Source organism: Lissotriton helveticus, chromosome 1_1 (assembly GCF_964261635.1).
Source record: "Lissotriton helveticus chromosome 1_1, aLisHel1.1, whole genome shotgun sequence".
NCBI lineage: Eukaryota > Metazoa > Chordata > Amphibia > Caudata > Salamandridae > Lissotriton > Lissotriton helveticus.
The window spans coordinates 10,115,135-10,142,557 of record NC_136057.1 but is presented as its reverse complement, the minus strand read 5'-3'; the positions used below and the strand labels follow the sequence as shown (position 1 = coordinate 10,142,557).

At 44.1% G+C, this 27,423-nt stretch overlaps 1 protein-coding gene across 1 annotated transcript in view; it reads left to right on the top strand.

Annotated features, from left to right (window-relative positions):
- Positions 1–26,020, top strand: part of LOC144810004 (uncharacterized) — a 121,824-nt gene extending 95,804 nt beyond the window's left edge. The window contains exons 3-4 of the mRNA XM_078673756.1: positions 15,612–16,924; positions 23,717–26,020. Coding sequence (XP_078529882.1) covers positions 15,643–16,924; positions 23,717–24,345 — 1,911 coding nt within the window. The 5' untranslated portion in view covers positions 15,612–15,642 and the 3' untranslated portion in view covers positions 24,346–26,020. The remainder of the gene's footprint in view (positions 1–15,611; positions 16,925–23,716) is intronic.
- The last annotated feature ends 1,403 nt before the right edge of the window (positions 26,021–27,423 follow it).

The window sequence follows — 27,423 nt, the reverse complement described above, 5'->3', positions numbered from 1 at the left end:
CAGTGATGTCATCAGTGATGTCACTGACCATGTCATGAATGATGTAATATGTGACATCATCAGCAGTGGATTGCGGGTGCGCAATATATAGTTAGTGCAACTAACTATATATGGAATTTCAATGGTTTTGTGTGAGTAAAATAAGGTTTTTTAAATGCTAATTCCTAACTATATATGGTCTATAACCTATGGTTTTTTCAGTGAATTTTCAAGGTTTTGTAAATGCTAATTCCTAACTATATATGGTCTATAACCTATGGTTTTTTCAGTGAATTTCAATGGTTTTTTAATAGCAAATATCATAAGCTGTCGAATGTCAAGTACGTGGTAAGAATTTTTTTTTTCGTGTTTATGCACACTGATCTGCTTTGATTGCTGCCCCCCACCCCTCATTTCTATTAGGAGTACTCTCTCTTTGCAGATAGTGAAGGGTAGTTAACGCAGCCCTTTCCCCCTTTGTAATCCGTCGTGCCTGCTTCTCTCTCCATTTGATTGATTGTTCTCTTTGGTTCATTCTCTATTTACAAACAAGCACAGAGTCGCAATACTCTGTTTAGTCTTTGCAGATAGCGAAAAATCGTGTAAAAAAACAAAAGGAATCGAGCAAAATCAGTAGGCCACTAATGGGATCTCTTTTTGACCTCGCTAAAATAGAAACATTAGGAACAACCTGTTGAAAATAGCAATGCGTATGTACATAAGCGGCGTTCATTTGTGTTCACAGTACCCCTTGTTGATTGTTTCAATCGAGCATTGAATTGTTCGATGTTAATTCTCTTAAGGATCTTCTCTACCTGCAAACGAGGAAGAATAGGAATATTCTCTCTCCCTTTGCAGATAGTGAAGGGTAGGTAACGCAAGCCTTTAACACGTCGTACCTATTTCATTCCTCATTGATTGATTGATTGTCCGAACATTGACTGTTTGGGAATTAGTTCTTTTTGGAGGTATTCCCTGTTTGCAAATAAACGTAGGAAAATCTTTGCAAGTAGTGAAAGGGTACGTAATGCGGACCTTTCTCCCCCGTTGTAATCTATCATGCCTATCCCCACTGATTGATGCACCTGTTTCACCCGGACCATTTACTAGACATACGTCATCTGGCCCGACCAGAGAGCACCCCTAGTGAAAAGGACATATGCAATAATAACGAAGTGATCACTGTATCCTGTTAACAGAAACTTTAGCATGAAACAACCTGGAAAGAAAAGAATAGGAAAACGAAAATCAGTAGGCCACTGATGAACATGAACTTTTATTAAACAACGAACAAAGAAACGATAACATAACGTAATGATAAAACCTATTAATGTCCTAGAAACAAGAAAACGTTAAAATATGCCAGTGGTGAGAGACCAGAAAAACAGTAAGAGAAACCAAATCACCCCTCGCTGTCCCACCGCCTGCCACGCCAAAAAAATCGATAGACTAGGGAAAATGCAAGTCAGTAGAACATCCGCCCCCACTCTGGAAACTTCCAAGGTGGGGCAGGGTTCCGGCTACGCCCAGCCGGGAGCAGCCCATATAAGGCAGGTCCTGCTGCCACGCCTCGGCCAGGAGATCCTAACGTAGGGTGTAGCCGGAGGAGAGGCCGAGACCAACGGGACCCGGCCAGGGGATTGCCTTTACAACGCTGAACAGTTGCAGGGGGGGGGGAATGTCTCCTCGACCCTCCCCTCTCTCTCCCAGTCCGGCCGCGGTGGCCCTTGAGAGTTGCAGGTAGTCCCGCCACATGCTCTTCCGGTCCGGCCACCAACGGTCGGGGGGCCGAGGCCGACGGAATCCGGCTGCAGCCGATAAACCAAGAAACCCGTTCATGGGGCCAGAGCCAGGGGCGTCCGGCCGACATCCACCGGAAGCCCGGCCCGAAGACGGACGGGACACTTCTTTCTTTTATAATGGCTGCGACAACACTGGGGGGGGATGTCTTGCACATGCCTCCGACCCCCCCCTCGTCCTCATCGCCTGGTCCGGCCATAACAAATCTCAAGCGAGACGCCGTGGGGTGCACTGGGAGGGAGAGACGGTGCGAACAGGCCTCTCCCGCCTCCCCAGTGTAGGCTTCCCAGCTGCACCCTCAGCGGTCCAGGCGCCCGGAAAAGAGTTCTTCCACTGTGGCCATGCTGCAACGTCTCGCCCGGCAGGGTGGAGCCCGTCCGTTCATTTGACCCCGCGATCGCCAGTAGCTACCGAACTCTCAAAATGGCGGTCGACCTGGCAAGAGCGGGCCCAGCATAAAGAAATGGCCCGGTCACTGGTTGACTCCACCACCGTAGTCCTCCACGACCTTGAAGATTCTAGAGGAGCCGCGGGAGTCTCCCACCCCCGATGGGGAATGACTGCCATGATCACCCGTGGAGTGACGAAACTGTATCCGCGGGACGTCGGCGCCAGCCTCACTTTGAATTACTAGAATCCTGCAGACCTCACTTCCGGTGAAAGCACAGTGTGACCCGGTAGGAAAAATTGTTGCACCCCCTCCCCTTTTTGACTGATAGTTCAAACCACCGATCCTTTCCTTTGCCCTTTTAACGGAACTTTGGACTGCCTCCCCCTCTTTTACATTTTCTAGAGAAAACAAAACATTAACCACTACATTAGCATAGCAGTTGACACCAGAACTGTTTTCAAATTGAAAACCAACAACATCTTCAACAGAATCCTTTTTGTTTCTGCTGTGACCCTGCTCCAGCACAGGCATTGTCCCCAGCAGTAATTCTGCAATGCCGGTAAGAATAGCTGTGGTGCCTACTGGACTCACTCACCCCCGCGGCGCCCCACGCCGTTATTTGCTGGGCGGCAACTTGCTAGACATCACCTTCGTGACATCCAGATTTCAGCGCGTTCTGCTGCCTTGGAACTATTCGCACAACAGACCGCTACTGACAAGAATATTTCATTATTGGTGCTGTCAATTTCAATAAATCTATTACTGTTTTTGTTTTGTTGTATATATTTATATGTTATTAAAGTTTTATATTCCTACTACTTTGTTGGAGTGCTATATATTTTTTATGTGACACATAATTGTAAAAACTTTGATGTACAAAGAGTCATTCCTGGAATCTTCCGCTTCAGGCTCGGTCCCCTCCCCAATCACAATACAGGATGGTTTTCAGATAGTAGGAACACGTGTGGTGTGACGGATCTCATCGGGTGTGGGCCTTGATCTACTATAACTCCTTTGAAGAGGGGTGATTCTTTACAGCTGGGGCCATAAACTACATCTGCAGGGCTAGCTGATAGCCTGGACAATCGGACACAGAGGAAGAGGAGTGTCACAGGGTGCGGTAGTGAATAGGGCGAAAGGGAGGTGTCGGGCGGGCACAGTGTGATTCTCAGGGAAGAGCAGCGCAGATGGGGGGAGGTTTATTGCCCATGCATAAGACAGAGAGCGGGGGTGACCAGTGCCTGGGGAAGATGCTTGCGAGGGTGAGGAGCCATGCTACGAATCGACAGCGTGCAGAGAGTGGGTCTGGTCAAGACATCTAAAATGGCTGCCGTGCACGACAAAAGTGTGGCATTTCAAAAAAGGCAAGATGGCGCAGACAATGTTTTTCAACACTTCCTCATTTCCTTCGAATCGAACGTTAACAGACGTTGGGGCATATTACCAAAGTTAAGCGATATTTATCGCTAACGATGCTTACCAACCAATTTTTTACCACTAAGCATCGTCAGAAATTATCGAAGATAAACCTTACTATTATCAAGGTTTATCGCAAATGCGATAATAAACGGCCGCAATGCATGAATATCGCTAAAAACTCAGCGATATTCATGCATTACCGAGCTAATACTCTTAGCCATGTTATCCACCTCCCATTGGATAACATGGCTAAGAACTGCTCAGGGCAGGTGTTACTTTTTGGAGATATTCGCGCTTAGCGCGAATATCTCCAAAAGTTGGTAATAGGAGATAGATATCTTGCATGTTGTAATGCAAGTTATTGTGGTATATGGAACTCATACCATAATCTCTCAGGAAAGCAGAAACTGATCCTTTTGGGACCGCCTAAAAAGGCCTAGGGGGTGAGGAGTACTCTACTTTGCCCCCTTTTCACGTTCCGAACTATTTTATTTTACTCTCTTCTGTAATTACACAAAATACCAGCGATAAGATGCATCGGAGACACACAGTGAGAGAAAGGAGGCCGGAGATGAAGAAGACATGTCAAATACACATTGGAGATAATATAGTGGCAGAAGGGAAGTAAATATGAGTAAACTTACCATGTAACATAAAAATGTTGCACTCTATACTATAAGTCTCATTTTATACTACAATCACTTCGCTACAACCTCATAAATTAAAAATAAAAATAAATAATGTCTCAAACAATTTTTGATTTCTAAATATAAATTTATTCTTCAAAATTTTCTAAATTTGAAACAACTAGTAACATGTCCTCATCAGTAATTTCCTCTTCAATCATCTCATCTGGAATCTCCTCATTAAAAGTCTGCAATGATGATTCTTGTAACTCTATGGTCTCCAAACACTCGATAAATTCGCCATCAAGAGATTGATCAAAAAAATCATTCAAGTCATCTCCTCCTTCTGACAATATTTCATTATTGGTGCTGTCCATTTCAATCAATGTAGTGGAATCATTCAAGTCATCTCCTCGTGACAATATTTCATTATTGGTGCTCTCAATTTCAATCAATGTAGTGGAATCATTCAAGTCATCTCCTCCTTGTGACAATATTTCATTATTGGTCCTGTCCATTTCAATCAATCTAATGGAATCATACAAGCCATCTCCTCCTTGTGACAATATTTCATTATTGGTGCTCTCAATTTCAATCAATGTAGTGGAATCATTCAAGTCATCTCCTTGTGACAATATTTCATTCTTGGTGCTGTCCATTTCAATCAATCTAATGGAATCATACAAGTCATGTCCTCCTTGTGACAATATTTCATTATTGGTGCTCTCAATTTCAATCAATGTAGTGGACAATTCAAAAGAAATTGCCACGGTCTCTTCATTGTGAGCCATTTTATTTTGAAATTGCTTGCTGTAAATTGCAGAAAAAAATAATCACTTTCATTTATCGTTTTTAGTAATACATAATATAAAACTAACTTCATCAACTATTTAGTATAACAGAAGGACTGCAAATAAATAACAGAAAACATTTTTCAAATTATCTTCAAGTGTACAACATAGTTCCCCTTACAAATTAACAACTCACCTTTTTAAAAGTAGCAGAAGTGTTAGTACTGTGTAAATCAAACACCAGAAATTCACCACCAAAAATTCCTCACAAATGTACCTCAGACAGTAGTATCACAAAATGGCTGTGGTTTCCTCTCATTTGACATATATACATAACCAATTAACTTTCATCACACACAAATACAAAACCAAAGTAACATTTTAATTGGTTCTAAATTTCAACACTTTCAAATGTGTTTTCCCCATGCAATTTTCCATAGGACATTTACATACGTCTACAGCCTGAATGGCTGAACGGAATTACACCAAACTTGGCAAAATGGTACATCAAACCTAAGAGGTCAGGAAGGATCTACTATGACCCCTTATGGTCATTTCCCCCTTCGCTTTGGCCTCCTCTTGTCTCTCAATCCTACCGAGAGACAAGATGGCGGCCGCTACGGACTGTTTGGAATGTTGACAGACGCCGGAGAACCAATCAGCTTCGCAAAGCTCCGTAACGCGAAAAGTACGCGAAGCGGAGCGCTGTTACAGATATATATCTTTTTTTGAACGTTAATTTCTCAAAATCCACTGGAGCACATATATTGAGACCTAGCAAAGGCACATCGGGCTACCAGTCCCTAATATTTTGCCAAGTTTCGTGCAAATCCATTCAGGTGTTCGATTATTATTATTATTATTTTTTTTTGCCCCGCGGGGCCCTTTTAAAACCTCCACATCAAACCTAGGGGGTCAGCGAGGATCTACTATTCCCCCTTATGGTCATTTGCCCCTTCGCTTTGGCCTCCTCTTGTCTCTCGATCCTACCGAGAGACAAGATGGCGGCCGCTACGGACTGTTTGGAATGTTGACAGACGCCGGAGAACCAATCAGCTTCGCTTCACAAAGCTCCGTTGCGCGAAAAGTACGCGTCCTAGGACGCTGCCCGGTCCGCTGTTACAGATATATATCTTTTTTTAAACGTTAATTTCTCAAAATCCACTGGAGCACATATATTGAGACCTACAAAAGGCACATCGGGCTACCAGTCCCTACAATTTTGCCAAGTTTCGTGCAAATCCATTCAGCCGTTCGGGCTAAAAGTGAGGCCAACCGCCCTATGGAAAACTCAATGTTAAAAACACGTTTTGGGACCCCCCTTTTTTCTCGGCCCCCCCTTGACGAACCCCCCCCAAATTTTCAAGGGCTGCTCAGAAACAAAATGTGCCATTTTCCTGAAAATTTCAGCCAATTCCGTCCACAAACGCCAAAGTTATTAGACATAGAATTTTCAAAAAACCCATAGAGAAAAAATCCTAACTATATATACCTACTGGCGACCGCCAGTAGGTAATATATATATATATATATATATATATATATTTAAACATATTATTAAATAAACATATATAACATTTTAGAAAATGTTTAAAATTTATTGTTACATCTATAGTGAGTTCAACATTAGCAAAAGTGTTGGATAGCGTAGAGGTAAAATTTACTACTCCCACTCCAGTGGGTGCAACAGTAGGGAAAGCGCTGGATAGCGTAGAGGTTAAAATTACTATTCCCACTCCAGGGATGTATGACGTTACAACGCATACTTTTACAACGCCTACCATTACAACAAAACTTTTACAACGCAAAAACTTTTACAACGCATACATTTACAACGCAAGATTTTACAACGCATATACCTTTACAACGCATACCATTACAACATAAGTATTGGTAAGTATATAATAATTTTTTGAATATAAATTAATAAAAAATATTATAATATAATTTAATATAATTTAATTTTATTAAATAAATGTAATTTAAATGTAATTTTACTTTATTTTTACAAAGTACCCCTGTACCCCAAAAACCCAAAACTGACCCTGAACCCTAAAAATACCCCTTTACCCATAAACTGAAAACTGACCCTGAACCCTAAAAATACCCCTTTACCCGAAAACTGAAAACTGACCCTGAACCCTAAAAATACCCCTTTACCCAAAAACTGAAAACTGACCCTGAACCCTAAAAATACCCCTTTACCTACAAACTGAAAACTGACCCTGAACCCTAAAAATACCCCTTTACCCCAAAAACTGAAAACTGACCCTGAACCCTAAAAATACCCCTTTACCCAAAAACTGAAAACTGACCCTGAACCCTAAAAATACCCCTTTACCTACAAACTGAAAACTGACCCTGAACCCTAAAAATACCCCTTTACCCCAAAAACTGAAAACTGACCCTGAACCCTAAAAATACCCCTTTACCCAAAAACTGAAAACTGACCCTGAACCCTAAAAATACCCCTTTACCCGAAAACTGAAAACTGACCCTGAACCCTAAAAATACCCCTTTACCCAAAAACTGAAAACTGACCCTGAACCCTAAAAATACCCCTTTACCTACAAACTGAAAACTGACCCTGAACCCTAAAAATACCCCTTTACCCCAAAAACTGAAAACTGACCCTGAACCCTAAAAATACCCCTTTACCCTAAAAATACCCCTTTACCTACAAACTGAAAACTGACCCTGAACCCTAAAAATACCCCTTTACCCCAAAAACTGAAAACTGACCCTGAACCCTAAAAATACCCCTTTACCCAAAAACTGAAAACTGACCCTGAACCCTAAAAATACCCCTTTACCCAAAAACTGAAAACTGACCCTGAACCCTAAAAATACCCCTTTACCCAAAAACTGAAAACTGACCCTGAACCCTAAAAATACCCCTTTACCTACAAACTGAAAACTGACCCTGAACCCTAAAAATACCCCTTTACCCCAAAAACTGAAAACTGACCCTGAACCCTAAAAATACCCCTTTACCCAAAAACTGAAAACTGACCCTGAACCCTAAAAATACCCCTTTACCCAAAAACTGAAAACTGACCCTGAACCCTAAAATTAAAATATTTATCAATTAATCAATTATAATTAATTACCAATTATATTTTAATTAATTACCAATTAATAATTAATTAACAATTAATTTTTAAAAAATATCAATAAATAAATTAACATATTTAATTAATTATAATTAAATTACTTCCCACCCTATTCCCCTATAAACCCACAACCCGCTACAGAAAATAAATTACTAAAATTAAAATATTTATCAATTAATCAATTATAATTAATTACCAATTATATTTTAATTAATTACCAATTAATAATTAATTAACAATTAATTCTAAATTATTATCAATAAAAAATTAACATATTTAATTAATTATAATTAAATTACTTCCCACCCTATTCCCCTATAAACCCACAACCCGCTACAGAAAATAAATTACTAAAATTAAAATATTTATCAATTAATCAATTATAATTAATTACCAATTATATTTTAATTAATTACCAATTAATAATTAATTAACAATTAATTCTAAATATATATCAATAAATAAATTAACATATTTAATTAATTAGAATTAAATTACTTCCCACCCTATTCCCCTATAAACCCACAACCCGCTACAGACTTATATTACACAAAAAAAAAAAATATTATTAACTTACCTTAAATTCGATATTTTTGTTGTCTATATTATGTCTAGTCGATATTATGTCCATTCTATATTTTTGATTCGATATTATGTCCATTCTATTCGATATTAATTTTCTCTAGTCGATATTTTTGTTGTCTATATTATGTCTAGTCGATATTATGTCCATTCTATATTTTTTACTCGATATTCTGTCCAGTCGAAATAATTGACTCGATATTATGACTGTACACCGTACAAGACCACTGTCAGGAATCAGCACTTTTAGAACTAGAAATTCTGTTAGAATTTGCACTTACAGCATAGAGTATAAATCACTTTAGCACACAACCAGTAACTACTGGTACCAGGTAAGTGCCACCTACGCAACCGTAACCACCTTAGGAGAATATTGCACAGGGAACCAGGACCTCACTAGCAACACCTGTACTGGGAAGAACAACCACCTAAGTATCACAATGCATGTATGGGTATAAGCAAGAACACATTACACATGATGCATCACAACATTCAGAGCTGTAGGGAAGGAAAACACATGATGCATAAACAACACATTCAGAGGTGTAAGAGCAAGGCACATGACGCATCAAAACACATTCAGAGGTGCAGCACAGGAGACCACATGATGCATAAACAACACATTCAGAGGTGTAAGAGCAAGGCACATGATGCATCAAAACACCTTCAGAGGTGCAGTGAAGAACAAATGCGCATAAACTCACATGAGCCACCACCTGTGGCAGTCCCTAGGCCAACTGGCCTCTCTAGGGCTAGGACGCCCTGTGTCCCAAAGTCAGGGGGGCCTAAACGTGGCAGCTGCCCACTAAGTGCTGGGCAGCTGTGTAGACACTGATGGGGCCAGTGTTGGAGCCTCCCAGGCTCTGAACCAAACGATTGCCCCCTGATCCCCTCTGGGCTCTACAAACAAGTGATGCCCCCTAGAGCCCTCGTGGCTCTGAACTAGAAACTGTGGCGCTTTGGAGCCTCTCGGGCTCTCAAGAGATCGGTGGGGCCGCTCTCGGGGGACTCAAAAACACAGAAATGCCGCCTTGAGCCTCGCAGGCTCGTTCACCAAATGTGGCACGTGGAGTCCCTCGTGGACTTGAAATCGCCAAAATGCCCCCAGAACGTTGGAGTCCCTCCTTTGGGGGACTCGAAATACAGATGACGCCCCCCAGCACCGGAGACACGGAGCAGCACTCACCGGGACTCTGGAGGGCGGGGGCTCCTCCTTGGCGCGGCTCCTTTGCTGTGTCTCCCGGGGCTCCGTCTGCTGGCGGCGTGCTGAACGCTCTCGGCGGAGACTCCGGGACTCTCCCTCCTTTAAGCCGGTCACCACGGGGCTCTCCCTCACTCCTGGGAGCCCCGTGGAAGGCGCCGGCTGCGGGCTTCCTCTTTCTCCTCGTCTCACCGGAGCGCGGGATGGGCTCCCGTCCGCTTCCGGTTTTGAATAGAGCACTTCCGGGTGTCCCTCGGTCACGCCCCCGGCCTGCCTGACTTCCTACTGTGGGCCGGGCGACGGCGGGGACAATTTCGTGGGGCAATGCCGGGTGGGCACTGGCTTTAAAGATAAATAAAGCGCTCCAAAAGCGTTAGTGAAAAATAAAGCACTCCCTGCGCCTAGCAGCTAATTACAGCACTCTCAAGCGCTGAAGACGAGTACAGCGCTTTCAGGCGCTTTAGAGAAGAAAGGAAGCGCTCCCAGCGCTAGGTCACAAATAAAGCGCTCACAGGCGCTTGTGGGGTGATTACAGCACTCCCAAGCGCTGTAGGCATAAAGTTTCAGCAAAAAGTCCTCGCAAAGTTCAGGAAAAGTCTTCCAGCAGGTAGGGGGGGCAAGGCTGGGTCCAGAGCCAGCTCACAGGGTCCTCCTAGGCAGGGAGGCAATCCCCAGTGGCAGTCCTCCTGGCGCTCAGCAGCAGCAGCCCCCCTCAGCAAAAGGATCCAAGAAGAGAACAGATTGTAAGGGGACACAGCCCCTTCTTATACTGTAAATTCCTTTGTCTGTGGGTAGGGTGGGGGAAGAACCAGTTGCAGCTGGTCTGGGAGCACCCTTGATGTGCTCAGCCCCTCACTCTATTCACTGGCAGGGCTAGGGTCATTAGACGCACACCAGGGGGCGGAGCCAGCATTGTGTGGGGAAAGCCCAGACCTATACAGGACCCAGGTGCACCCCTCCCTCACATCAGCATGCTAATCTCCACACTCACCGCCGGGCAGACCCATCATGACTCATGGAGCCTGGCACCCAGCCAGCTCCAGCCAATCACATGCCAGCATCTTTACAGCACACGCACAGCCTTGTCTATAAGTGGCACTTCTACACTAGACACATACACACCGCATGCATTATTGCGCAGCATTCAATCACACGAATCCGCACATACCAGACTCGAGTCTGCACACCCATGCATCAGGAACTACAAGGGACACAGACATTCCCCATGCATTCCTGTGGGAGGGCAGGCTAACCTTACTCCACGCACTCAGAGTGCGCACGCACTTTCCACTGGGACACAGTGAAAGTGCGCAGAACCCAAAAATCACCATCACCAGGTCACCTTTAAAAGCAAAAAGTTTAGGGGTGAGCCTGCCCGAAGGGCCAAGTCCAACAAAGACAATCGACTTTCCTCTCCTGAAAGAAAGGGGCATTTACTGCCTTCCAGAAACTGGTATTATCTTTCTGGAAGCAGGCTTCATGTAAAGCGTCCCAGACCTCCTGCTTTATGCCCTTTTTTCTTTTCTTTACCGCTGCATAATATACACTTCTAGTGAATTTTCGGTACTCTTCTTAGCGCTATTTTTAAGACTGCATGAGCTTTCATTCCGAGTTAAACCACCCCTCAATTTTGTCTTTTCGTCTCTTCCTTTCTGGCCTCTCCAGGGAGCGATTGATCTCCATGGAGATATTTGTGAAGGCCGACCTCACGGCTTCCGGGTTACTTGTTTCCGTGAGACAAATCATAAAGTCATCTACTCTTTTTTTTTGTTCATTTTTGGAGGAAAGGGGCAGGCTTAATTTTGTCCCATTTAAGGGCGTAGCCATTTATTTTTGCTAGGTTTAACTTATGAAAGTAAAGATTGTTTACCACTCCCAGGCGCTCTTTATTTTGCTTCATGGGTTTTAAGGAAAAGCTATTAGGATAATGGTCACTAATTGCGATTTCGCCTGTATTAAAATCAAACAGATTATGTGAAAATACTGCTTGAAACAATGACGAAATCAATTAGTGAATTGCAGCCCCTTCCATTGTATGTGGGTTTAAAATGAACTTGTGGAGCACACAATTCATTACCAAAGCCTAAATCCATTTCGAACATCAAAGTGTTTACAAGGTTTCCCGTTGGTGTATGTATGAAATGTGTACAGGGTTCACCTTTGACATTAACTACTCCACATATACCAGTTTGGCCATTTGGGCACAACAGACCGTTAAAATCCCCCATCCATATAACCCGATCTCCTGAAGGGCAATCCCTGTTTGAGTTTAGCATAACATGTGATAGACCCTCCCCTTCAAAGCCTTCTACGTGGGGCTGAGGGGCTGAGAAGGGGTCATGAAGCGCCTGCCTTCATGATCCATGGTATCAGGGGTAGCAAGTGCCACGCCAAGGGCGCCAAAGGAAAAGTCAAGGTTAACATGTCCTACGTTTAGTTGCCCCTACTTAACGTCTGTGTATGTGCTGTAAAGGGTGCTACAATTACGGGACGTAGGGCCAGATGTAGGAAGCCTAATACCGGTCGGTAACGGACGAAATTACCAAATTTCGGCCGTTACCGACCGGTATTAGGCATTTGAGATGTAGGGGCCTAATTTAAGGGTTCGGTAATTTACCGAATCGGTAATTTAAGGAATTGGTAAATTACGGAATTCTTAAATACAGATTCGGTAAATTACCGAATCCTTAATGTAGGAAGCACTCAAGTGAGTGCTTTTCACTTGTAAGGATTCGTTATTTACCACCAACTACAAGTTGGTGGTAAATAACGAAAACCGTTAAAAAAGAAATGTTGTGCTTTTTTCAACGGTGCCATATGGCAGACATACATGCCCTTAGGGCATGTATGTGTGCCACATGTGCAACCATGCACTATTCAGGGGTGCAACAGGGTGTCAATGTGACACCCTGCCACCCTTGCAGGTCTTCCCCCTCTTACCGATTCAGTTTTCCCCATCCATTCCTACGGGCCTCCAGGCCTATACTAATGAATGGGGAATACCGAATCGGTATTTGCCGAATTTTACCGATTCGGTATAAATTACCGAATGAATACGTACATACCAGTTACCCATTCTAAAATACCGAATCGGTAATATTCAGTATTTTAGAATCGGTAAATGGTATTTACCTACATTTGGCCCTTAGATCAGTTTAGAAGGTTTACATACACTTGGGAGCTCCACCTGCAGAGTTCCATCTTTTTTTGGGCAAGAAAATAAACGAGGGAGGTTAATCCAAAACCAGCCTTTGGCAGCTAAGCTGATGTATCACTCTGCAAATGAACTCTTTGTTATTTCTCTGTTTTACATTAGGCTCATTTCATGCTTCAGGAGTGCTCACCACTCTGGCTTTTGACATCTGCAGATCGATGTGAATTCTGCTGACTCTGCAACACACTTGCCACCTGCTTCCCACCTCTTGCAAAATTCATTAACACCGCTGAGTTTGTGAATGCAGCTTTGAGCAGTGATAGATGCAACAAGATGAAAGGAGCAATGGGATAAGAGTGTTGGTGAGGTGAGGAGGCAGTCTGTTTCTGTTCCCTTATGGCCAGCAAGTAAAAGGGGCACAAAAGGAACAACCTACTGCCTCTCAAAAAAAGGAAGCACTAGAGTGGGTGCCTGCTCTAGCCCCAGGGGGACTGGTGAGTGCTGCTGCGATCAGGGTGTGAGTTTTGGCAGAAGGCACACCATCCAGTGTTTCTGTGCAAATCACTTAATCTCTCTGTGGCTGTGAAGCGCTCAGATACCCTTTTCGGGGTTTGTGTTATGTGTAAAGTAGCAAACCAATTAAGAAAAAAAGTTCTGAAACCAAAGTGAATGAAAACTGTACTTGGGCTTTGGGATACTGATAAGAGCAAACACACAAGGAACAACAGAAACTAGTATGCTACAGCTAATTGAAACAGTAAGTGACCAGCACAAAAATCTATGAAAAGCAAGGGGCGGGATTTTAGCTCCTCTCAAGATTCATATGGAATATAATAGATTTCTTAAGCATAGTGCAAGAGCTATGCAGGCGAAAACTAAAAGTGAGACACCCATAACAGCCCAAAAACAATGCCCATCAGAAAACAGATAAAAAAAGCACAGGTAAACAAAATAGGAAAGAAATGTTGCCCCTTTCTAATTACTAAAATATGCTTCAGGTTCTGAATGCGACCGTCTTCTAATTCCGTATTCCCAATGACTAACCTAACAACTTTGAGAGCTTGGCTGACTCTGAAAACATCCAGTAGATCTGCAGGTGATTTAACAACAACCAAATTGCCAACTGAGAACTGTACATCAGTCACTGCTTTGAACGCATCATATTTTGCCTTGCTTTTCTGCTTCCCTCTCTTACTTGCACTTCTAGTACTTTCACTCCACCCGCACCCACTTGCCACATAAATAGGAACCGTACCCAAGCAGCTAAGGGCCCTGAGAGTTCAAGGCAATTTGATCCCAGGGGCCAGTGGGGGGATCTCTGTGCACACCAGTGGGGGAATCTGTACCTTTGTAATCTTATCACTCTGACTGCACTCTAAACACTCCCTCCCTTGGTGCTCAATCTGTAGATTCATACCCGACCACCAATAACTGTTATGTTATCGTATTTGTAAAGCGCATGGCTGCCCCAGCAACAGGGTGTCTCAGCGCTCGACCTTTCTTTTGTTTTAGATTCCTGTAGATGTCCTACATGTGCTTATTCAATAAAAGTGGCCCTAAGCTCCAGGGGAGTACTAATCATTAACTAAAAACAAAAATGTCTGCACTGACAATATATACTTGAATTTGCAAATGACACTCTTGAAGTGCCACAATCCACTTACACAAATACAACCTTTCTTGCTAAAAATATCTTGCAAGGATTTGTAGTCTTACCTCAAAGGGTACACTTCTAAGAATTTACATTTTGTTTTGAGAGCTTGAAACACGCCCAAAGCTGCCTTCAAGTTAGGGGAATGTCTACATTCGCCCCCGGCCAAGCCTTATATGCAAAGGCAATCATGGCTACTTTTCGATCATGCTGCTGTTCCAGTTTCACTCCTAGGCCCTTGTCGCTGGGATCCTTAGTGGCAAAATGGGGCAATCTTGGGGCCAAACTATGCAGACTGTGAGCATTCACAAGACACTTCTTAACAGCTTCAAATTCCTTCTCACATTCCCTACTCCACACGTTACTCCACACGTAGTCTGCACCCTTCCTAAGCAGGGCTCATATGGCACAAGTAAATTGGGTACAAATCAAGAACAAAATCTGACCTACCAAGAAGGTTTTGTGCCTCTTCTTTCTTCATGGGCCCATGTATTTCCCATATAACTTAAATGGATTAATTTTTGGGGCAGACCCCATCAGCAGAGATTATGTGATGTTGGTAGTCTAATTCCTGACAGGCAAACTTGCAAGAACAGCCTGACCTGGAGCTGGGTAGATCCTCTCCAACTCTTGAGATGAGCTAGTTGTTTTGAGCTGTTAGCTGGACTGTTGCCGATAGAGCTCCTCGAGGCATGGTGGCTGAGAGGGCTGCTACCAAAATGTTCTGCATTCTGGCAGTGTAGAGAATTCTGATTTTGGCAAAAAAAGGGAGGCATATATAATTAAAATGAGTGAATCATTTTTATTTTAAGTATAAACACGCAATGTAGTTTTGTGTAGATGTGTTTTGACTTAACCGTCCTGTTGTAATTTGCTGTCTTTTCTCTTTTGCTCCCCTTCACAGACACTTGATACTTAAACATCAGAATATCAGAATGGGCAGAAGAAAGGCTCCAGGAAAAAATGGAGACGTGCAGCATTCGGCTGAACCTGAAACAGCCACTCTACCATCTTCTCTTATCCATAATGTGTCATCTTCAAGATCCCAAAATGATGCTCAGAGGGACTGTGAGATGGAACCTCTATCGGGGAACCTGCCTAACATGATCCTTTTATCCATGCTGGAGCAGTTGGAAGCCAAACTGGATAAATTACAGAATACCCTAGAGGACGTGCCGTCAAGAGTCGCTGGGCTTATGGAGCAATCCTGGATAGCAAAGGGTCTGGATCACCTTGAAAATAGGGCAGTGTCTTTGGAGATGATCCGTTCAGATACAGTTAGAGATCATTGTGTCAGCAGGTCTCCTCCGATCCCTCTCTCAGTCGGGTCAGGGGAGCTGAACCAGTGCCTTCAACATGCATCTCGACATTGGCGTAAACCACATGAGATTCAGTGTCTTCACCCTACGTCTCCTCATGGGCATGATGCAAAGCAGAGCCAGTGCCTCCAACCGCTGTCTCCGGCGGGCCCTGGACCACGGCAGGACGGTACTGTCTCCAGGTGCCCTCCTCTGGATGTTCAAGTCATCCCAGGTGAGCCAAGCCTTCGTCTTCCACCAAGGTTTGATGATGGGCAGGAACCACAGCAGGACCAGTGCATACAACTAGTTTTCCAAATTGAACACGAACAAGAGGAGCAAGTGAGGAAAGAACTATTGTATGCAAATAGTTGGGACCCACAACAGAACATCTGCCTACAGCCACTGTTTCACGAGGGACATGAGTCACAGCGAAACCACTGCATGCAACCAGTGCTCCCAGAAGGGGAGGGACCAAGTGAACTCCTAAAACAAGAGTTGTTGTGGTTTGATGGTGAGGGTCAACGGCACAACGTCTGCAGACAACCAGCATTTCAAGAAGAGCAGAGTCTGCAGCACAACACATGCCGGCAGCAGATGCTCTATAATGCACACGAACCTCATCAGAACTTAAAGACCGAACCAATGCACCTTGAGGCACTCAGTCAAGATCGCAGCTATAAGCTAGAACCACCGAGTCCTGAGGACTACGATCAGAACTACAAGCAAGAACCACTGCACCCTGAGAAGCGAGATGAGAACTCTGACCTACAACCCACATGTGCTGATGCGCAGGGCCCATCTGGATCCTCATCATTCCTGCCACAGAATGCTCCTGATACTGATGGAGTTATCGCTAGAGACCCATTGGAGAAAGGAAATACAGATGCAGATGGATTGGTGCTCAAAGCCGTACCAGGTATTTGGTTTGTACTGAATTAACATCCAGAATGTCTAGTAAATTGTACAGTTCTTGTTAGAAATGGGGGTCTCTAGTTGGCAGAGGTAGGTACCTTTGTCCAAAATAGGGACCCTTGCTTCTAGTCTTGGTAAGGGGGATACACTTCTGAAATAACCCTGGCTCACCCCCTTGGTAGCTTGGCACCAGCAGACAGGCTTATCTCAGAGGCAGTGTGTAAAGCATTTATGAACACATACAGTAATACAGTTAAAACACTACAAATGGATGCCGCACCAGTTTAGAAAAATAAGTAATCTTTATCTAAACCAAAACAAGACCAAACGAAAAAAATCCACAATACAGTATCAAAAATAAGGCTTTCAAATGGTAGAAAGTTCAGTTCAGTGCAAGTTGTAAATGCAACACTTTGCTCACAAAGTACCTGGGATGCGTCACGCAAAACAAACAAAATGGCCGTAGGGAAGGTGATGCGTTTGTTCCTTACACGCAGGGAAGATGATGCGTTGGTTCCTTGCGTCGGGGGAGGTGATGCGTCGGTTCCTTACTACAGCGCAGGAGAGGTGATGCGTCAGTTCCTTACTGGAGAGGAGGTGATGTGTTGTTTTCTTACTGTCTGGGGAGTTGATGCGTCTGTTTCTTACTGCGTCCCCCGAAGATGCCACAGTCTTGGCGCCTCGATGCGAGGCCTCGATCCGGTACGATGCGTGGCTTCGTTCAGCCGCACAACAGGCTTTCGTCAGGATCTTTGCGGTGATCTCAGACTTCGGAGATCGTTGCACCCGATGCGTCGTTCGGTGATTTAGCGGTAGGCTCTGTGACCGTTTCTTCTGCGATGCGTAGGAAACAGGTGCTGATTCGACACGCTTTTTCGATGTTGGGTCGATTTTCCAGCTCCCAGCGACAGTCTCTAGAGGTCCTAAACAGCAGCAGGTACCTCTTTGCAGGTTGGAATTCCCAGCAAGGGAATTCAGGGGAGCTGGTGGTGAAGTCTTTGTGTCCCTGAGACTTCAGAACAGGAGACGAGCTCAGTTCCAAGCCCTTGGAGATCTTCCTTAAGATGACAAAGCAAACAGTAAAGTCCTTTTCTCCTTTCCTTGGCAGCAAGGAGCGACTGCAGGCCAACCCCAGACAGCAAACGGCACAGGGGCAGTATTCCTCCTCAGCTTAACCGGCTCTGCTCCTTGGCAAAGGTTCCTCTTAATTTCCCAGAAGTATTCTAAAGTCTGGGCCCCTCTTTTTATACACACAAACCCTTTGTTCTCTGAAGACAGAGATTGTCTGTACCCAGCCAAAACCAGTTCTGTGTGGCACTTTGCAAGTATACAACAACCTCCATTGTCAGTGTGAGCCCTGCATCCAGACACACCATGGGGGCGGAAGGAAGGCACAGCCTTATTCAGGTTACGGTGCTACTCCTCCAACCACTCCAAAGGCAGACCAAGCCTATTCAGCCCATTCTCATCAGACCTCTGGAGCCGCTGCCCCTCTCCACCCCCTGTCATCCAAAAGCCAGACATGCAATACACAAACCTAGCAGAGGCACACTGGATGGGTAAGCTGGAAAATACCTACAATCTAAAAGTTGTATTTTCAAACACAGAATGCAAAAATCACCCTCACTAAAAGATGCACTTTAACATTCTGAGTTCAGGTATACTAAACGTTATTTTTCTATCTTGTTCCTAGGGTCAGTAAAGTTTATAAGATGTTATAAACAAACTCCCCAGTCTGTCCTATGGGAACAGATAGCCTTGCAATAGTGAAAAACGAGATTCGCAGTATTTCACTATCAGGACATGCCACACCCATCAGGGCATGTCCTACCTTTTACATACAATGCACCCTGCCCACAGGGGTACCTTGAGCCTACCTTGGGGTGACAAATATGTAGAAAAGGGAAGGTGTAGGGACTGGCAAGTGTGTGCACTTGCCAAGTCAACATGGCAATCCCAGACTGCACACAGGCTCTGCAATGGCAGGCCTGAGTCACATTTTACAAGCTGCTTCTGTGGGTTCGCACAATCAGTGCTGCAAGCCCACCAGCAGCATTTGATTTCCAGGCCCTGGGCAAACACATAGTGCACTGTACTAGGGTCTGACAAGTAAATCAGATAGCCAATCATGGACACTCTAATCCATAGCACAATTTACAAAAGAGAGCATATGCACTTTAGCACTTATCAGCAGTGGTAAAGGGCCCAAAGTCATAAAACAACCAACAACAAGAAGACAAAATTCAGGAGCAAAGCAAAAAGCTATGGAATGACCCTGCAAAAAGGGCTAAGTCCAACAGTTCTGAAGGATTGTCACATAAAATATCTCCAAAGTGGATGTTTCCGGATTTTTAGTAAGACCTGCAGGGGGCCTAATCTGAGTTGTGTGGGGTGGTATCTTTGAGGGGGCCTGGAGTGAGCCAGAAGCGGTCATGTACCTGGTATCTTCTTTATTTTTGCAAAGGATTTTCTTATTCCCGTTCAGGAATAGGCTAAGAAATGGGACTCTGCGCATAAAAAATGACCTGAATTCTGGTCCGTGCATGAGACGCTCCATTCCGGGCTCAGGACCTCTTAGGAATAAGTGGCAGAATCAGTGATTTCAATTCAAGGACCGCACTACTCATTGTCCCCGTCCCAGTGTCAGATGAAAGTGAGGTGTTAATTATCGAGAGTAACATTGCCCTTCTTTGTTGCTAGTGCAAATTAACGCACTTTAAAGATTGGGCTGGGTCTATGTGATGTTCGAGTGCACAGAATTTAGGAGAATTTGGGTCAGTCAGGGTGTGCTGCTGGGGGGGGGAATGTGTGAAGAGTACAAGTGATCTGTAAGTCAGGTCTGTAGTGATGGATTGGGTAGGATACATGAGTTGTGTGAAAAGATGCATGACATTACAAAATTACATAGACAGCAGAACGGGGCGGCAGTGCTACTGACAGAGGTCACCGTTGATTTGGTCATCGTAGGGCTACAGTCAATTAGGGTCACATTTAACAACGGTAAGGGCAAGTCAGGGAGAACGGGGGTGGGGGCAGCCTAGCTTCTCTCTTTCTCTGGGCCTCGCTGTGCTGGGTTTGTTGCCTTCTCCTCATCTCCCACTTCTAACCCGTAGTAATTTACCCAGGGGGTCCAGATCTTCTTACATTTTTGGGTGCATCCTCCAGCCTTATGTCATTCTTTCCGCTACCATGTAGAGATCCATGCAGGCCTTCCATTCATTCAGTGTAAGGGGGTTTGGAGCTCATCAATATTGCGCTATATCCCTTTTGGCCACCACGACCCTAAGTTGCATAGTAAAAGTTTGCCGCGCGGCAGGTCTTTTGGGGATACCCAACACGACATACCTAGCCTCTAATCCGAGCTGTGCTCCAAGTATTCTGTTCAGTTCCCCCAGTATCTGGGTCCAGTACGGTTTTATACGGCTACATTCTCAGAGTGTATGAATGTATGTGCCCCCTAGAGCCTTACAGCATAGGCAGTTGGGTGAGTCTGCTCTTCCCATGGTGTGTAATCGTGCTCTATCACAATATACTCTGAGAAGGATCTTAAATTGTATTAGACGAAGCCTTTCGTTTATGGCTACCTCTCTTGGGTGCATCAGGGCCACCTCCCAATCAACATCTTCTGTGATGTTCTCCCACTTGGCCCTAAGTGGTCCCAGCTTGTCGGGATGTAATGTTTTGTAAGCCCATGAAATTGCTTTATTAGGGATCTCCTACTGCAAGAGCCTGTCTTCTAGGGGGTCAAATTTAAGGATATGTTGTGTCCAACCCTTCTGCCCTCCGTGCATGCTTCAGCCTGAGATAATAATAAAACAACCATGGGCCTTGACTCACCTCAGTAAGGCAGAGTCTATAAACTTTAACAACAAGAACAAGAGCCAGTACTGAGAACTAGTGAACTGTACCACTTTTTCAGCAAAGCATATATAACGCAGATGTATAGCCGCGATTGGATTTAATCCATCAGAGTTTGTTTTTATTTGCAAACTTTCATAGAGAACACAATACAAAATACTTCATAAATATGTGTGACAACAACACAATTAGAAACAAATAGACATAAGTCATAAAATGCCGTACACCATACTTCACTTAGACACCCCCATTCATGCTAGCTGTCTGAATCAAACCTCACTCACAATCAACCATCACTACCGCCTCATTCACAATCATACAGAAACACAACCATACAGACCAAATCCAGTCGTACAACAACCAAAGGGTGAATCCCACGTCAAAGAATGAAATCTCTACAATTGAACAAAAAACGGGTCATGCAGGGATGATTCTATGTCACACTTTGACCTTGCATGCCCAACAATGAATGTATAACCTATCACAAACAATGGAGACACAAATTTGTTTTGACAGGGAAAACAAACAGAAAGATCTGTTTGTTTTCCCTGTCAAAACAAATTTGTGTGTACGGCATTTTTTGCAGGTAAAGAAGACGCTCTCCGATATGAGGAGGTACGACAGCTGCACAGACAGCCTATATCCCCTAAGTGGGCCACCCTACTCATACTCTTCCAACAGGAGGTAAGAAACAACAACCTACCCCAATGAACTCAGTATGCACTACCCATGCATGCCAAAAACACCAATCGGGGTGCCCACGTTAACAATCCACGCCAAAACACCTGTGCCAGATCCAACTTAGCTGTGGTACACCAACACAAAGCCATGCATCCCTTGCCACCTACACCACCCTCTAGAGCTAGTCACTACAACTAGTCCACTCGCCCCTCACTCCGACCCCTCTGTTTATCTTCAGTTTCACCTTAAAGACATTTTGCAGCAGGATAAAGTAGCAAGCACCCACAACCGTGCGGACTCCGGTGCCTACGTGCACTCAGCAGAAAAGTTTTATATAATACACCCATGCTTAATTACTCTGATCTCTCTGCTCAGCACTAATGCAGTATGCTGTAAGACATCATATGACTGTGGTTTAAGTTGTAAAACTCATTAAAGATATTTACGAAAAAAAGGGTTCTGGACACGTTGCCAAGGATAGTGATATCATAAAGGTAAGCACTCAACAGAGGCTTCAGACAGCTGTCAGTGCATAGAACCACACTCTCAAACTCCACTGACAGGTGGATGGGCTACGGGAGGGGCTGCTGTGGTTTCTTGGGGGCGCTCCATCTTTCCGAGTGGGGGGCTACCACCTCAGATGATGGGTACCCTCCCCAAATGCCATTCACGATCCATGCGCACTCTGTCACTGAAACCCTGCTGTATCCGGCGGATGATCCCATAGCAAGGGCGAAACCAGTCCTAGGATGCATGTGTTCCAGGTCAGGGAGGACCTGTCTTGTCAGGCTGGACTGTTCCCATTGGAGGAGGGTCAAAACTGATTTGCATATGGCTGGATCCAAGCTAAGGTGACATGGTGTGCAAAATAACAATGGACTGGGATGCAGCCCAAGTAATTACCCATAGCTGAGATTAATTCAAGCCTTCCATCCATCAAATTTGTGTACAACTTGCCTCTAGATTTGCTTCTTGCATAGACACCTCAAAGAAACACCACTGGTGGATTCAGCAGGTGACAAAGATGCCCGCATGGATGTTCTAAGCAACGTACCAATGGTAGAGATGTGTAAAGCAGCAACATGAGAGGCTGGGCATCTGTTCATAAAAGATTTCTGAATGGACATGCATGCACGGAAATATGCCCAAATGTGCCTAATTGTTCTAAAAACATTATTCAATCAACTACCTCTTTTTTCATTTCTCCTCAAACCTAAATCTTCTTTTAAGTTTTTGCACAACCTGTGATTCTGCCACAGCATGGTGCCAATGGAAAACATTACTTGTAATTACTTGCAGCTTGTCATGTTGGAGGTTCACATGCACCACTAACTGGTAGTGTGGGTGGAAAATATATAGCAGGGCCATCCAGCCTCTTTTATACTAAGAGCTACTTATATTCAATAAAAATCACCCTCAGCAACTAACACAAATTATGAGTGTTACTATGGGGACCCCTTCAGACAATAATCCATTCTCAAACATTAGTTGCAGCACTGCTAGCAGTGTCCGGCTGAGCACATCAGGTATAATCACAAACAATAATGTCACAAACAGCTTTATCATTGTAACTCTGAATGCCTCTGTGTTACAGCAGTCATATACACAATGCCCCCAGGCACCAGAGAAAGAACATCAGTACTGGATTAACATTTAACTATCAGCCTTAATTATATTTTTCTGTAAGCATTATAGTATACATTCTGCAAATAAGCACATTGTGCTTTTAAATATATCCTTTTCCAATCTGGAGGCATGCCAAATCCAAACAAATGCTTTTATTTACCAGGCTGGGCAGCACGTCAGGGAGATACTGGCTCATATCTAGGGCGCGACCAGTGGGCCTCGAGCTACTCATTGGAAAACCATGCTATATAGGTTGCTCAGCTTAACTAAGCAGTTCATTTTTTATAGTACACGTGTAAGTAGACATACGTCTATTTACAGAGAAACAACACAATAATTTAAGTTGCAGTCTGCGTGCTGATGCATTATGCATTTCGGCTGCAGGATTATAAATCGTTCTCCAAATCTAAACTCATTCTTTGAACACAACATGTTGTACTATTCAGAACCTTACACTTGACATAGAGATAGTGCACCACATGTGGCTACAAGCGGCAAACAATTTGTTACAAGTAGTACTATTTTTCTTCCTTCGTAGATATTACTGTCCACCTTTCATAGATTATAACCGTGCATTTTGTTCAAGAAATATTTCCTATGTATAATGTTCAATGTTCTTTTCTTTCTGCAGATCAGCAGTCGCAGACAGAAAGTATGAACGGGACAGAGAAACTTAAAGCTTTTGGAGGAAGGAAGAATTTTGCTTACAAAATGAATGAAAGAAAACACCAAAGAATGTACAGGAGTGATAATTTTAACAATAAAACACTACTTGCACGGCATAAAAGAATTCACACTGGCCTACGAGCGTATTCCTGTGCTGTGTGTAAGAAGACTTTTACTGGAAAGACACATCTTTTAATGCACGAACAAACACACACAGAAGAGTATCCGTACACTGAGCATGAAATGCAGTTTGCTGACAAGCCAACTCTTGCACATCATGAAAAAACTCACAAAACAGAGCAGCCCTTTCACTGCAATATCTGTGAGAAAAACTTTACTAAGAAGACAAGTCTTATACAACATCACAGAATACACACAGGAGAGAAACCTCATCACTGCAGTGTGTGTTCCCAGAGCTTTACTCGTAAGGGAAACCTCTTACGCCATTACACCTTACACACAGGATGGAGGCCTTATCACTGCTCTGTGTGTGGCAAGAGCTTTAACCGCAAGGAACGCCTTGTAGGACATCAGAGAACACACACAGAAACAGGCTATGTTGCAGCACAGGATATGACAATAGTTTTAAATTAAAGGTGGCTTCAAGTAACACATACAAGAGAGAGGCCATCTCAAAGCACTGCAAACAGAGCATCATTGTAAAAATGAAATCTGATTTTTTTTATGTCATCTAAGAATTTACAGGTGAAGTTAGACCTTCTATGACGTCTTGGAAACCGTCAGGGCTGAGGTCTTCGCTTCCCTCTGAATGTCAGAAGAGCTTTAAGTTGACGGACAAACTTCAACATCTGCACCGTCTCCAAGCAGAAGGCTGGCCCTCCAGCTTCGCTCCACTAAGCAAAGAACTTCAGAGAGAATTGCTTTACTGTGAATGAAACTTTTTAAACACACATGAAATGTTTGCAGTGGTAATGAAGTGTGGAGCAAAGATAACTCCTAGGACCCAACAAAAAATATTGAAAACTGGGCAAAAGAGCAAAATAATCATGCAGATGAAATATTAATCAATACCCACGTGAGAATGAAAAATTAACACCCCCTTCATCAGTAAAATAGAAACATCTACTTCCTATCAGCATCTTCAGACTCATTGTTTACATCGTTTAAGCATTTATTAGAGACCATTCCAGGCAGATATATCAAATCAAAACAGAATGCATGGCTGTGTGGATTCAAACAACATACAAAGGTGGCACAAACCGAATTATTCTGAAATTTCAACTCTCAATAATGTTTCACGATTCACTTTTGTGATGGTTTATTTTGGTGAGGATAAAATACCTAAAAACTAAGTTCCTTATACATTACAAAAGAGCAGAGGGGCAGGTAAAGATAGTGTAGGAATTCTTTCAACAACTGCTGTGATGTGTTTTGTGAGTTCAGTTGTGATCCTGTTCTAGTGTGAGGGGTGAGATTGACAATTAGACTAGATACACCGCCGCAGTGAGCTGTTTGCCAAGAATGTCTTATTTTACGCAATAACACTTTGCTAATAAACTAATCTGCCTGCCTGTTCCATGTGGCGATGAGAATGGAGATACTTCAAACTCATCAGGGCGTTCAGAGTGTCTGTTTTCTATCTTGGTGATTACTCTGTCCCAGAAGAGGGTGAGGAGGAGCTTAAGCCCCCCTGCAGCCCTCCCACCACCAGTCCCTCAGATCTGAGGCATTCCAGTGTGTAGTTCGCTCCATCACTGTGTTTATTAGAGTAGTGCAAGCGTTACAAGTACAATTTACAATGTTGATATTTCAGACGACAACTTTTGATGTTTAATAGTGTAATTGCTTTGGGAACAACTTTATCCCTTGGACCTTTTCCTTCACTGAATGTATTGGTTGACTTAAAATAGTCTGATTACTCTGGACCCTGTGCCATCTGTGAGCGCCCAAGGCGTGCCTCCAAACCATTATATCGAAGCAACAGCACTAGTGTATGAAGGCTTGAATCATCCTGGTGAACTCTGTGTCCCCCACAAGATCCACCCGTGGTCATCAGTGACCATGTGTGATGAGTTTCTTTTAGGACCCACTGAGTTCTCCCCTATTTTAGCCTCATTGCATGTTTTAGGCCGCTTTGCATGCTTGTTTTTGTGTATCGATATTATTTTAGAAATACGCTGCATATGTTTTTATTATTCTGTTCTACAACTGGGTTTCAGTCTGAATATTTCGTACAAGGTCGATCAGCACCATGCCCTGTTTTTTCTGTGATCAGTTAGCAACACTACTTGGCATTTAGACACAACACGCCTCAGCCAGGCTCATATTAGACATCCCACGCAACGAACACATCTCTGGTCACCTTAAAGACCTCCACTGGCTACCCGTCAATAAGAGAATCACTTTCCGACTGCTTACCCACGCACACAAATCACTCTACGACATCGGACCAGATTGCCTCAACTCTCGACTGTCCTTCTACACCCCCTCCCGCCATCTACGTTCTTCCAGCCAAGCCCTCGCCACTGTACCTCGCATCAACAAGACCACCATGGGAGGCAGATCCTTTTCATACCTGGCTGCTAAAACATGGAACTCACTTCCCGCTTACCTTCGCCTCACCCAGAACCACCTAGCGTTCAGAAAGCAGCTTAAAACGTGGATATTTGACAAATAATCCTCCTCCCCTTCCTAAGCGCCTTGAAACCCTCTGGGTATGTAGTGCGCTATACAAATTTTTTGACTTGACTTGACTTGAACACAGAGGAACAGCGCTGTTTTCATGTGAGGCACCTCTTATCATAAACACCAAGACCTGCTGTTTGAAACCAGAGAGGAGGATTCTTGCAGAGGGAAGGTCCCAGGACGGACGCACTAGCTTTGCACAACCCGAGATGCAGACCACCTAACTACAAATGCCAGGTCTGGGGGCCGGTTCTAATCCCAGAGATCTCTGATATATCACTGTGTCAACTCCGCTACCTTCCCAGAAAGCTGGAAACATGCCGAACTCACCGCCCTTCTGAAGAAACCCACAGCGGAACCATCCGAACTTAAGAACTACCGCCCCATCTCACTCCTCCCCTTCCCGGCCAAAGTCATCGAGAAAGCTGTCAATAGTCAGCTAGCCATCTTCCTTGAATCCAACAATTCACTTGACCCCTCACAATCCGGCTTCCGAGCCAAACACAGCACCGAAACCGCCCTCATCGCTGCTACAGACGACATCCGAACACTACTGGACAACGGAGAAACAGTTGCCCTCATCCTACTTGACCTCTCCGCCGCATTCGACACAGTCTGTCATAAATCCCTCATACAACGCCTCAACAACGTCGGAATACAAGGAAAAGCGTTAGACTGGATCATCTCGTTCCTCGCCGGAAGAACCCAGAGAGTCCGCCTCCCCCCATTTAAATCACCGTAAGGATCATCACTCAGTCCCACCCTCTTCAACGTGTACATGAGTCCCCTCGCATCCATCGCGCGACAACACAACCTCAACATCATCACCTAAGCTGACGACACCCAACTGATCCTCTCCCTCACCAAAGACCCTAACACCGCCAAAACCAATCTACACGAAGGAATGAAAGAAGTAGCCGAATGGATGAAGAACAGTCGCTTAAAACTTAACTCGGACAAAACGGAAGTCCTCATCTTAGGATCATCCCCCTCTGCATGGGACAACTCATGGTGGCCACCGGCTCT